The following is a 12,886-nucleotide window of genomic DNA, read 5'->3' as shown; positions in this document are numbered from 1 at the left end:
CATTTTTATCGTACAACATTGTGCCTTTCTCCGCAACCATAATCCTCTCCATTGCCATGTCTCTCCTCCCAAGATGAGAGTCAGATATGTCAGTTAACTCTCTTTGCAATTCACTTTCCTGTTGCCACAGTTTTAAACAATCATAATGTTTGATCCGTCTCTTTACTGATTTAATAAGACCTATCCTTCTCCTTAGATTCAGTAACACATCTTGGCTAAAGCTGCCTACTCTTGGGAATTTCTCCCCGTCATGTACCGTCATTCTCTCCCATTCATCACATAAAACCTCTGTGTGTGAACCGTATTTTTCACACATTACATACCTTGCCGACCCGATTGGTCGGTTTACTAAATCAACCCGAACCGAGGTTGATCGCCCCCTACCTGAACAACTGGCCCCCATACCTGCAGGTGTTGCTTTCACTACCTCTGACCTTAATCAGGGTCTTCAGCGAACCCTTACAAAAACCAAGATGTCCGGGGCAGGCCGGCGGCGAAGTTTACCGAGTACTCCACTCACTCCTCGCCCACGTTGGCCAGTACTGCAATCACTGTATCCAGAGCTGTTGTACCCAACCTAGGGCCCCTATAAGCCTTTATTTACTGGGGCGCGTTCCCCGGCAAGTATCGGTTGTTGGATAGTTCCTGAGTGACCAGCGAACTTCCCTTAAAATAAAAAAATTTCACAAATCACGTTAAAATATACAAATAGCGTTTATGACCCCTCTAGTGTACGCAAATGGTACTGGGTCAAATTACTAACTAATGCACACAATTACGTGCGGTACAATCGTTCAGCACATAAGCAACTAATCTTATGTGCGGTGCGACCAGTGGAATCGAAAATTACTGCTGCGAATTCCTTCAGCCAGAGCTTTATGGCCTATATGGGTTCTGCACCAACCCCCGGGGTTGTGCTCTTTTCTCTATTTATATCGGACTTCCTTGTCTGCTGTACCTGGACCTCCTGGTCTGTTCTGGACCTCCTGGTCTGTGCTACAGTATGACCTCCTGGTCTGCTATACTCTAATGCTCAAATTTTATGTTTAACCAGGGATGCCTCCCTAGCCACCATGCACGTCACTTACACGTATGTACCTCACGAGAACTCGATTTCTTGTGGTTCAACCTCAAAAATTGTAGAATTTATATGTGCAAAACACTCACTCACCACATGTACACTTTTGTTTCTATTTCTATTTCTGCGCAGAAATTTCTCTTTAGACCAGATGTGTTGTAAATTTGGAGAAGGATCTGTTAGTCTAAATTTCGGACACTAAAAATAGACTTGCGCTATTTATCGCGCTGCCACCTCTTCGCCTGCTAAAATAACACTTATTGTGTGATTTGAGTTACGTGGGCGTACCCAGACGCTCCGTTGCGTAATTTACGCTGCGTGCGTCGGCCCTTGCGTACGCGAGTCTCAGTCCTTTGTTAGAGACACGTGGACGCAAAGCAAATGTTCACCGTAACACAATTCACACGTTTATCAATGTAGATGATTTTTAACTGTAATCATCTACCAAGCACCACACAGGTCTCTCCTTGTATCTCAGGCCAAGCTGTGCACGTGTTTTACAATTTACCCCTTAATGTATTACTTTTACACTTTAACTATTTAAATAGCGACAAATCTCTCTTAGCACGTTTATCAATTATGAAATGGCAACCAGGAAAGTGAGATGTGAAGATTACACAAATGAACATGCAATTCTAAATTAATCTAATAACATATATTGATGTAAGCACACGCATATAGATATTACATATATGAGACCCTATTCAGTGCTTCTACTTTGCATATGAATGTGCAATTTCTTTCACTGCTGGGAGAGAGAAAAAAAAAAAAACAACAAACCAGTCTCACAGGTCATTTGCATTTCAATGGCCATCCTACAAATAGCAGCGTTAAAACAGGTTCTTGAAGAGAGACAGTTACCAAAAAAAAAAACTACTTGTGTATTTCTTAAATCAAATATTTAATGTATTATTAACTGTTATTAAACTCTATCTGAACTACTTATGATTGACTATGATATGGACTAAACAAATGCATTAAAAAAACTCATTAAATGATGATTTCTTTTTGACAGTGGATGGCTGATTATTTCCTGAGTCAACTGAAAATCAGCCGTTCAAAAAAAAAAATTTGACCTTCCCAAAATGGCCGCTGCTCCTCCCCCATCCATGAGGTTTACACAAAATGGGGGACAGACCTTTTGTCACAAAGAAAAATCATCATGCCAGCCCCTTTTAGTTATCACGCTATGCAGAGCGATTAAAAATAATTTTAAACCTATTTAAACAGACAAACCATCCAATCTGCGTGTGCAGTTGGCACCAAATCAAAATAAAAACCAGATTTACAAAGACAATAGCTCAATGTTCCTACCTTCTTCGGATTCCACCAGCATCCCTACAGACCAAAAGAATCAGACGCAGACTCTCATCTGATCAGCACTCCAAGATACTACCTGTTCCTCCCTTTGCTGATCGATAAAAGTCTGCGCCTTCTTCGCCTGACTGCGGATATGAGATGGACCGGACTTGCTCCCACTTGATAGAGTCAAATAACTACCTTTTAACATTAGCTATATATTAATACCGTGTAGCCGTAATGGCTGCTAAACCATGTGCACATGCTACGCACTCCTTGCGCTATTTGCGTATGAAGACCTCGCACGTGGTACGCAAATAAAGTACACACGCTGTGCTGGGTGTACGGAATACCCACAGTGAGCATACACACAGACAGTAACCTTTATAAACTTTAAACACAGATTATGCTTACACTGTGCAACACACTATGATTGAGTTTGTATTGTAAAACCTTGCTGCTGAAATACTGCAGCGATATAACGCTGCTTAACCTTGTTAATGTAAATGCTGTTAGAGCGATTTAGAATTCAGAAACCCTTTGTACCAGCTAGAGAGACACAGACACCCTGCTGAGGTTCTAACACCTTATGTGAATGTTCTATTTGCAAAAGATTAATACAAGTCATACACTACCAATATAACATAGACTACCTAACCAGATAACTACACTTAAAATACAATAACAGTACAATAACACTTTACGAGAAACGAGAGAGAAAGAGGAGAGGGGGGAGAGAGAGATATGGCTCACAATAACAATAAAGACAATATGATTGCGGAGAAAACTTACGCACAAAGGGAACGATCGCATGCGCCTCCTGGATATCCAGCTCCCGATTATCAGTGATGAGAATCGTTGAAGAGAGTGAGCTGGATATCATCGGCTTGTCTATTTATGCCCCACACACAATACAATTCAATGGTCCCTACAATCTCATTGTTCATTGGACACAGGAATTCGTCTTCGCATTATAACAAAAGGTCATAGGTTGATTCATACAGGTGGGCTGTGGCTACATCCAACTGGTCAGGTGGGTGGGAAACTAGGTTTCCCGCCGCATGGCTAAGTAAGTGCAAATAATAGTAAATGGACATAAACTTCTTATGTCCATAACTATTCGCATGAGCGATTAATCTGCTCCAAACCAACACCGGAATATTGCTAATTAAATACTCTTCCGATGGATACTAAACACCACTGTATAACCCGTGTTGGACACTTCGTATCATACAAAGAGGGATCCCTTTGTTCAGGAACATGCTATATTAACTAAACTTTCAGATTCTATCAAAGGGACCATGATCTACAAAATACATTATATAGTGAAAATATGTAACGTTTGAGTCGCCCGCTACGAACACATAAACTCTACCGTAAATCCGCATATCGTGCGCCTGCGGGTGCACGCGACTGCGAGTATGCGCACGCACGGGAGAGTGTACGCATGCGCAGAGCGGACATGTATGAGGTGCAAATATGGCAGTGTGCATAGTGATATTTTTCTGACTTTGACAGTGTCAGGGGTCAGTTTAGTGGCAGTAAGCTGAACCTGTGCACTGCAAGTGAGAATTAGGATTGTGGAGACTCTCCTTGTGTCTATCATTCCATCTCTGACCAAGGAGTTTACTGCCACACCCGTTGGTAACCCTTTAGGGTTTTGCTGTTGCCCTTAGCAACAGCATTTCGGGTTCTCTACGTATTAAAACACAACATCTTGCTTTTCCCATCTGAGCAGTTCTAATACAAGGGAGATACCCAGTTCCTTAGCCTCTGGGCTTCTCTGTTCACTTTGTGTGTATTTTGTTACCCTATCACCTTCTGTGTACGTTATGTCATATTCCCCAGTCTGTCTGTGAGTCCATTTGTTTTGCATAACAGTTCAAACATCAGTACATTCCTGCAGGCACTGGTGTTCATAACACATGGAGAGTCCAATTGTGTCGGTTGCGATGCCTGACCTTCCCAACACTGGACGGGAAGAGCTTGCGCCTTCCACCATTTGCACGACCCTGCAAGTGCTGGAAGGAGCACCCGCTGTCCAGTTCCTGATAGTCAGATTGAAGATGTCACTGTTGAAGTACACCAGGATGAGGAGGATATGGGTGTTGCTGGCGCTGGGGAGGAAATTGACAAGGAGGATTCTGATGGTGAGGTGGTTTGTTTAAGTCAGGCACCCGGGGAGACACATGTTGTCCGTGAGACGAATATGGCCATTGACATGCCTGGTCAAAATACAAAAAAATCACCTCTTCGGTGTGGAATTATTTCAACACAAATGCGGACAACAGGTGTCAAGCCGTGTGTTGCCTTTGTCAAGCTGTAATAACTAGGGGTAAGGACGTTAACCACCTCGGAACATCCTCCCTTATACGTCACCTGCAGCGCATTCATAATAAGTCAGTGACAAGTTCAAAAACTTTGGATGACAGCGGAAGTAGTCCACTGACCACTAAATCCCTTCCTCTTGTAACCAAGCTTCTGCAAACCACCCCACCAACTCCCTCAGTGTCAATTTCCTCCTTCCCCAGGAATGCCAATAGTCCTGCAGGCCATGTCAAACAGTCCTTTGCGAGGAAGATGCAATATCACAGCAGTCATCCTGCTGTAAAGCGGATAACTCAGGTCTTGTCAGCCTGGGCGGTGAGAAACGTGTTTCCGGTATCCACCGTTAATTCACAGGCAACTAGAGACTTGTTTGAGGTACTGTGTCGTCGGTACCAAATACCATCTAGGTTCCATTTCTCTAGGCAGGCGATACCGAAAATTTACACAGACGTCAGAAAAAGAGTCACCAGTGTCCTAAAAAATGCAGTTGTACCCAATGTCCACTTAACCACGGACATGTGGACAAGTGGAGCAGGGCAGACTCAGGACTATATGACTGTGACAGCCCACTGGGTAGATGTATTGCCTGCAGCGGCGGCACCAGTAGCAGCATCTCGCAAACGCAAACTCGTTCCTAGGCAGGCTACGCTTTGTATCACCGCTTTCCATAAGAGGCACACAGCTGACAACCTCTTACGGAAACTGAGGAACATCCTCGCAGAATGGTTTACCCCAATTGGACTCTCCTGGGGATTTGTGACATCGGACAACGCCACCAATATTGTGCGTGCATTACATCTGGGCAAATTCCAGCACGTTCCATGTTTTGCACATACATTGAATTTGGTGGTGCAGAATTATTTAAAAAACGACAGGGGCGTGCAAGAGATGCTGTCGGGGCCCAAAGAATTGCGGGCCACTTTCGGCATTCAGCCACCGCGTGCCGAAGACTGGAGCACCAGCAAACAGTCCTGAACCTGCCCTGCCATTATCTGAAACAAGAGGTGGTAACGAGGTGGAATTCAACCCTCTATATGCTTCAGAGGATGGAGGAGCAGCAAAAGGCCATTCAAGCCTATACATCTGCCCACGATATAGGCAAGGAGGTGGAATGCACCTGACTCAAGCGCATTGGAGAATGATTTCAACATTGTGCTAGGTTCTCCAACCCTTTGAACTTGCCACACGTGAAGTCAGTTCAGACACTGCCAGCCTGAGTCAGGTCATTCCCCTCATCAGGCCTTTGCAGAAGAAGCTGGAGACATTGAAGGAGGAGCTAAAACAGAGCGATTCCGCTAGGCATGTGGGACTTGTGGATGGAGCCCTTAATTCGCTTAACCAGGATTCACGTGTGGTCAATCTGTTGAAATCAGAGCACTACAATTTGGCCACCGTGCTCGATCCTAGATTTAAAACCTACGTTGTATCTCTCTTTCCGGCAGACACAAGTCTGCAGAGGTTCAAAGACCTGCTGGTGAAAAAATTGTCAAGTCAAGCGGAACGTGACCCGTCAACAGCTCCTCCTTCACATTCTCCCGCAACTGGGGGTGCGAGGAATAGGCTAAGAATTCCGAGCCCACTCGCTGGCGGTGATGCAGGGCAGTCTGATGCTGACATCTGGTCCGGACTGAAGGACCTGGCAACGATTACTGACATGTCGTCTACTGTCACTGCATATGATTCTGTCACCATTGAAAGAATGGTGGAGGATTATATGAGTGACCGCATCCAAGTAGGCACGTCAGACAGTCCGTACTTATACTGGCAGGAAAAAGAGGCAATTTGGAGGCCCTTGCACAAACTGGCTTTATTCTACCTAAGTTGCCCTCCCTCCAGTGTGTACTCCGAAAGAGTGTTTAGTGCCGCCGCTCAACTTGTCAACAATCGGCGTACGAGGTTACTTCCAGAAAATGTGAAGATGATGTTCATTAAAATGAATTATAATCAATTCCTCCGTGGAGACATTGACCAGCAGCAATTGCCTCCAGAAAGTACACAGGGATCTGAGATGGTGGATTCCAGTGGGGACGAATTAATAATCTGTGAGGAGGGGGATGTACACAGTGAAAGGAGTGAGGAATCGGAGGATGATGATGAGGTGGACATCTTGCCTCCGTAGAGCCAGTTTGTGCAAGGAGAGATTAATTGCTTCTTTTTTGGTGGGGGTCCAAACCAACCCGTCATTTCAGTCACAGTCGTGTGGCAGACCCTCACAAATGATGGGTTTGTTAAAGTGTGCATGTCCTGTTTATACAACAGGAGGGTGGGTGGGAGGGCCCAAGTACAATTCCATTTTGCACCTCTTTTTTATTTCATTTTTCTTTGCATCATGTGCTGTTTGGGGACTATTTTTTTGAAGTGCCATCCTGCCTGACACTGCAGTGCTACTCCTAGATGGGCCAGGTGTTTGTGTCGGCCACTTGGGTCGCTTAGCTTAGCCATCCAGCGACCTCAGTGCAAATTTTAGGACTAAAAATAATATTGTGAGGTGTGAGGTGTTCAGAATAGACTGAAAATGAGTGGAAATTATGGTTATTGAGGTTAATAATACTATGGGATCAAAATGACCCCCAAATTCTATGATTTAAGCTGTTTTTGAGGGGTTTTTGTAAAAAAACACCTGAATCCAAAACACACCCGAATCCAACAAAAAAATTTCAGGGAGGTTTTGCCAAAACGCGTCCGAATCCAAAACACGGCCGCGGAACCGATTCCAAAACCAAAACACATGGCAAAACCCGAAAAATTTCCGGTGCACATATATATATATATCTTACACAACTGACCTACATCATGTTATGTATGCGCACAGGAAGGTGAGTGACCCGTGTGCTGTGGTATCAGTGTCTCCGCAGAGTGAGGACACTACAATCTCATACTCAGTTGTCAGGAAACCACAGAAGCCAGCGGAGGAGGCACATCCTGCTACAGCCAAGGAAAGGAGACATGTTGCTGGATGGATGGAAATGTTATTACAGTGCAAAGGTATGAGCTTGTCAACGTGGCATCGTGAGTAAATGAGGTATGAGGCACAACTGTCACCTACTTTATCATAAATCTATCAATAAAATCAGTCCTGTACAAGTTACAGCCCCACCCACAGTGACATCAATCCCGCTACATGTTATAGCCCCACCCACAGTGACATCAATCCCATTACATGTTATAGCCCCACCCACAGTGACATCACATAAATCACATTGGAGAGTGATTGAGAATCATGGACTTTGCTTCTTAAGGCATCAGTAGAGACGCAGGGGGCGTGACGCAGCTCAGGGGGGTAGGGGGGAGTTTAGGGCCATGGTGACGCATAGGAGGCGGTGCAGTGGTGTGTCGGCATGTTTGCATCACTGTGACCACACATTATACAATGCAGATATTAATCACTTCCTCTCGGGGTCACACCACCCACTCGCGTTTGTAAATGGGCTGCTATGGGAGGGTGGCCGCTGGCCCCGGGAGACTTGCCCAGTCTTCCAGGTGGCTGGGAGCACAGGTTTTCACAAGCGTAGTGTAGGCAAGTATTCAACTTAACTAACTAGAAAGGAGATATACATATATACACTACATGGACGCCTGACCATTACACCTACAGGGACTGTGATCACATTGTAATCAAATACATATACTGTAATATAAAGCTGGTCCCCTTTATACAGCTATAATAGTTTCCACTCTTCTCAGAGGGATTTCCACAAGAGGTTGGTGTATTATCTCTACTCCACCAAACCTCACAGCTGGCACACTGCAGTCATGCCGGTCAGTGCTTAAAGTGGTCCTAGAGAGGTGGTGGAACTCACCCCCCTCCCCACGGCGCCCATGTAATAAAGGTATTGCGCGCGCCTACGGCGCGCGCAGCAAAAAGGGGGTGTGGTCTCAAAAAGAAAGGGGCGTGGTCACACAATAGTAATAATGCCCACAGTAGTAGTACTCAAGTGAAAATTTTGAAGTGGGGGTATGGAAAAGTGAAGGGTGCAATTATGTGCGCGCCGAAGGCGTGCGCACTCCTGGCAAGGGGGCGTGGCCACGCAAAAGGGGGCATGTCCTTCAGTGTAGTTTACCACACCATATACCCCTTATACACATTATGCACCACAATAGTAGGACCCCTTTCACATTATAGCTATCAGTTCATATTACACCACACGGTATGAGCCGAAATTCACATTACACCACACAGTATGAGCCGAAATTCACATTATAGCACACAGTATGAGCCGAAATTCACATTACACCACACAGTATGAGCCGAAATTCACATTACACCACACAGTATGAGCCGAAATTCACATTAAACCACACAGTATGAGCCGAAATTCACATTATACCACACAGTATGAGCCGAAATTCACATTACACCACACGGTATGAGCCGAAATTCACATTATAGCACACAGAATGAGCCAAAATTCACATTATAGCACAGAGAATGAGCCGAAATTCACATTATAGAGTGACAGGGAAAGTGACAGCAGGGACATGGAAAGTGACAGCAGGGATATGGAAAGTGACAGCAGGGGAATACAGTAGGGACTAGGGAGAGAGAAAGGCAGCAGGTTAGATTACCTGTTTAGCAGCGGCGGTGGTCTGCGGTGCTGTGGATGAGTAGGCTGTGGTAGGCGTGACGTGGAGGAGGTTGTGGGCCTCGGAGATAGTGCGGAGGAGGAGGCTGTGGGTGCGCAGAGGTCCGTGGGCGGGGCGGCAGAAGAGGCTGAGGGCGGCTGCAGTGGATCTGGAACCAGGCTGGCTTTATTATCCCTGCCGCCGCATGGAGCGTGACCACGCGCTAATATTTCAAAACTGCTGCGGACCGGCAGTCAATCAGCGACAGATTTGAACTAGTAGTGCCGCGGTCACAGAAGCTCGATGCAGCGGCAGGAATAATAAAGCCGGCCTGGTCCCAGATCCGCTGCAGCTGGGAGTCTGGAACCTGGGCTTCCAGTGCGGCGGAGATGGTAGGGGCGGAGCGACGGAGGGCGGACCAGGAACGCAGCTTCTTTGTCGGCCCATACAGTAATGCCCCCAGCAGTAGCATCCCTTATACAATGCCCACAGTAGTAGTGCCCCTTATGCAATGCCCCCAACAGTAGTGCCCCTTATGAAGTGCCCCCTTTACAATGCCCTCATTAGCTGTGCACCCCATCAGTAATGCCGTTAATGGTAATGCCCCTGTGTAGTATTGCCCCTAGTCGTTTAGCCCCAGTAGTCATGCCCATACTGGTAATGCCACTGCAGTTATGACCCCAGCAATTTACTCCCCCCCCCTTTAGTTTAGCCTCTGAGTGGTAATGCCCCCAGTAGTTTTGCCCTCATGTAGTTTGCCCCATGTAGTTTAGCCCCCAGTGGTAATGCCCCCTGCAGTTGTGCCCCCAGTTGTTTAGCCCCTGTAGTTTAGCCCCCATGTAGTTTGCCAAAGTTAGTAATGTCCCCAGTAGTTTGCCACCTTTTAGTTATACCCCCAGTAGTTTAGCTCCTGTAATTATGCCCCCTTGTAGTTTAGCCCCCAGTAGTAATGCTGCCAGTAGTTTGCCCCTTTGTAGCTTGCCCCCTTGTAGTAATGCCCCCAGTAGTTTGCCCCAGCAGTAAAGCCCCCCAGTAGTTTGCCCCCAGTACTAGAGCCCCCCAGTAGTTTGCCCCTCTGTAGTTTGCCCCAGTAGTAAAGGCCCCCAGTAGTTTGCCCCCAGTACTAGAGCCCCCCAGTAGTTTGCCCCAGTAGTAAAGGCCCCCAGTAGTTTTCCCCCAGTACTAGAGCCCCCCAGTAGCTTGCCCCCTTGTAGTAATGCCCCCAGTAGTTTGCCCCTTGTAGTTTGCCCCAGCAGTAAAGCCCCCCAGTAGTTTGCCCCCAGTACTAGAGCCCCCCAGTAGTTTGCCCCTCTGTTGTTTGCCCCAGTAGTAAAGGCCCCCAGTAGAAACGCCTGTGGTACACATACAGGAGGGAGGGAGGGAGGGGGGGGGGAGCACTATACTTACCAAGCCCCGCTCCCGCCGCAGTCCTCTCTCGCCGCCCGCTCCTCGGCGCTATGGGAGAGACGTCATGACGTCTCTCCCATAGCGCGCACTGACAGAGCCGGAAGCAGGAGCTCAGTGCTGAGCTCCTGCCTCCGGCTGCCGCTGCGGAGAGGGAGATGGGCGCCCGCTGGTAACGCGATCTCAGCGGGCGCCCGGCATCTCCCTGCAGCGCGGCCCGGGACATCGGGTTAGGTGAGCCGGGGGAGGCGGAACTGCGTTCCGTCTCCTGGTGGAACTGACGGAACGCAGTTCCGGCCCGTTCCGGCTCACTTTAACCCCTGATGCCGGTAACGTTCTCCCGGCATCCGCCAAACCCAGACTAGTCCATCTGACTGCCAAACAGAGACACATGATTCATCACTCCACAGAACACGTGTCCACTGTTCGACAGTCCAGTGTCTGTGTGCTTTACACCACTCCACAGAACACGTGTCCACTGCTCCACAGTCCAGTGTCTGTGTGCTTTACACCGCTCCACAGACCACGTGTCCACTGCTCCACAGTCCAGTGTCTGTGTGCTTTACACCACTCCACAGAACACGTGTCCACTGTTCCACAGTCCAGTGTCGGTGTGCTTTACACCGCTCCACAGAACACGTGTCCACTGTTCCACAGTCCAGTGTCGGTGTGCTTTACACCACTCCACAGAACACGTGTCCACTGCTCCACAGTCCAGTGTCGGTGTGCTTTACACCACTCCACAGAACACGTGTCCACTGCTCTACAGTCCAGTGTCGGTGTGCTTTACACCAATCCACAGAACATGTGCCCACTGCTCCACAGTCCAGTGTCGGTGTGCTTTACACCACTCCACAGAACACGTGTCCACTGCTCCACAGTCCAGTGTCGGTGTGCTTTACACCACTCCACAGAACACGTGTCCACTGCTCCACAGTCCAGTGTCTGTGTGCTTTACACCACTCCACAGAACACGTGTCCACTGCTCCACAGTCCAGTGTCGGTGTGCTTTACACCACTCCACAGAACACGCATCCACTGCTCCACAGTCCAGTGTCGGTGTGCTTTACACCACTCCACAGAACACGTGTCCACTGCTCCACAGTCCAGTGTCTGTGTGCTTTACACCACTCCACAGAACACGTGTCCACTGCTCCACAGTCCAGTGTCGGTGTGCTTTACACCACTCCACAGAACACGTGTCCACTGCTCCACAGTCCAGTGTCTGTGTGCTTTACACCACTCCACAGAACACGTGTCCACTGCTCCACAGTCCAGTGTCGGTGTGCTTTACACTACTCCACAGAACACGTGTCCACTGCTCCACAGTCCAGTGTCGGTGTGCTTTACACCACTCCACAGAACACGTGACCACTGCTCTACAGTCCAGTGTCTGTGTGCTTTACACCGCTCCACAGAACACGTGTCCACTGCTCCACAGTCCAGTGTCGGTGTGCTTTACACCACTCCACAGAACACGTGTCCACTGCTCTACAGTCCAGTGTCAGTGTGCTTTACACCAATCCACAGAACATGTGCCCACTGCTCCACAGTCCAGTGTCGGTGTGCTTTACATCACTCCACAGAACACGTATCTACTGCTCCACAGTCCAGTGTCGGTGGGCTTTACACCAATACACAGAACATGTGTCCAGAGCTCCACAGTCCAGTGTCGGTGTGCTTTACATCACTCCACAGAACACGTGTCCACTGCTCCACAGTCCAGTGTCGGTGGGCTTTACACCAATCCACAGAACACGTGTCCAGTGCTCCACAGTTCAGTGTCGGTGTGCTTTACACCAATCCACAGAACATGTGTCCACTGCTCCACAGTCCAGTGTCAGTGGGCTTTACACCGCTCCACAGAACACGTGCCCACTGCTCCACAGTCCAGTGTCGGTGTGCTTTACACCAATCCACAGAACATGTGCCCACTGCTCCACAGTCCAGTGTCTGTGTGCTATACACCACTCCACAGAACACGTGTCCACTGCTCCACAGTCCAGTGTCGGTGTGATTTACACCACTCCACAGAATACGTGTCCACTGCTCCACAGTCCAGTGTCAGTGTGCTTTACACCGCTCCACAGAACACGTGTCCACTGCTCCACAGTCCAGTGTCAGTGTGCTTTACACCACTCCACAGACCACGTGTCCACTGCCTCTCCATGGAGCCGCATGTGACCTCCAACTGTCACACCAGCCAACATGAGC

General features: G+C 48.1%; 1 protein-coding gene across 1 annotated transcript in view; it reads left to right on the top strand.

The window, feature by feature from the left end:
• Nucleotides 1-12,886, top strand: part of LOC134916650 (killer cell lectin-like receptor subfamily F member 2) — a 265,368-nt gene that overhangs the window by 91,750 nt on the left and 160,732 nt on the right. Inside the window, exon 4 of the mRNA XM_063920621.1 lies at nt 7,550-7,690. Coding sequence (XP_063776691.1) covers nt 7,550-7,690 — 141 coding nt within the window. The remainder of the gene's footprint in view (nt 1-7,549; nt 7,691-12,886) is intronic.

The sequence above is a fragment of the Pseudophryne corroboree genome, chromosome 1 (genome assembly GCF_028390025.1).
Source record: "Pseudophryne corroboree isolate aPseCor3 chromosome 1, aPseCor3.hap2, whole genome shotgun sequence".
Lineage (NCBI taxonomy): Eukaryota > Metazoa > Chordata > Amphibia > Anura > Myobatrachidae > Pseudophryne > Pseudophryne corroboree.
This window is presented reverse-complemented; position numbering and strand designations above follow the sequence as displayed.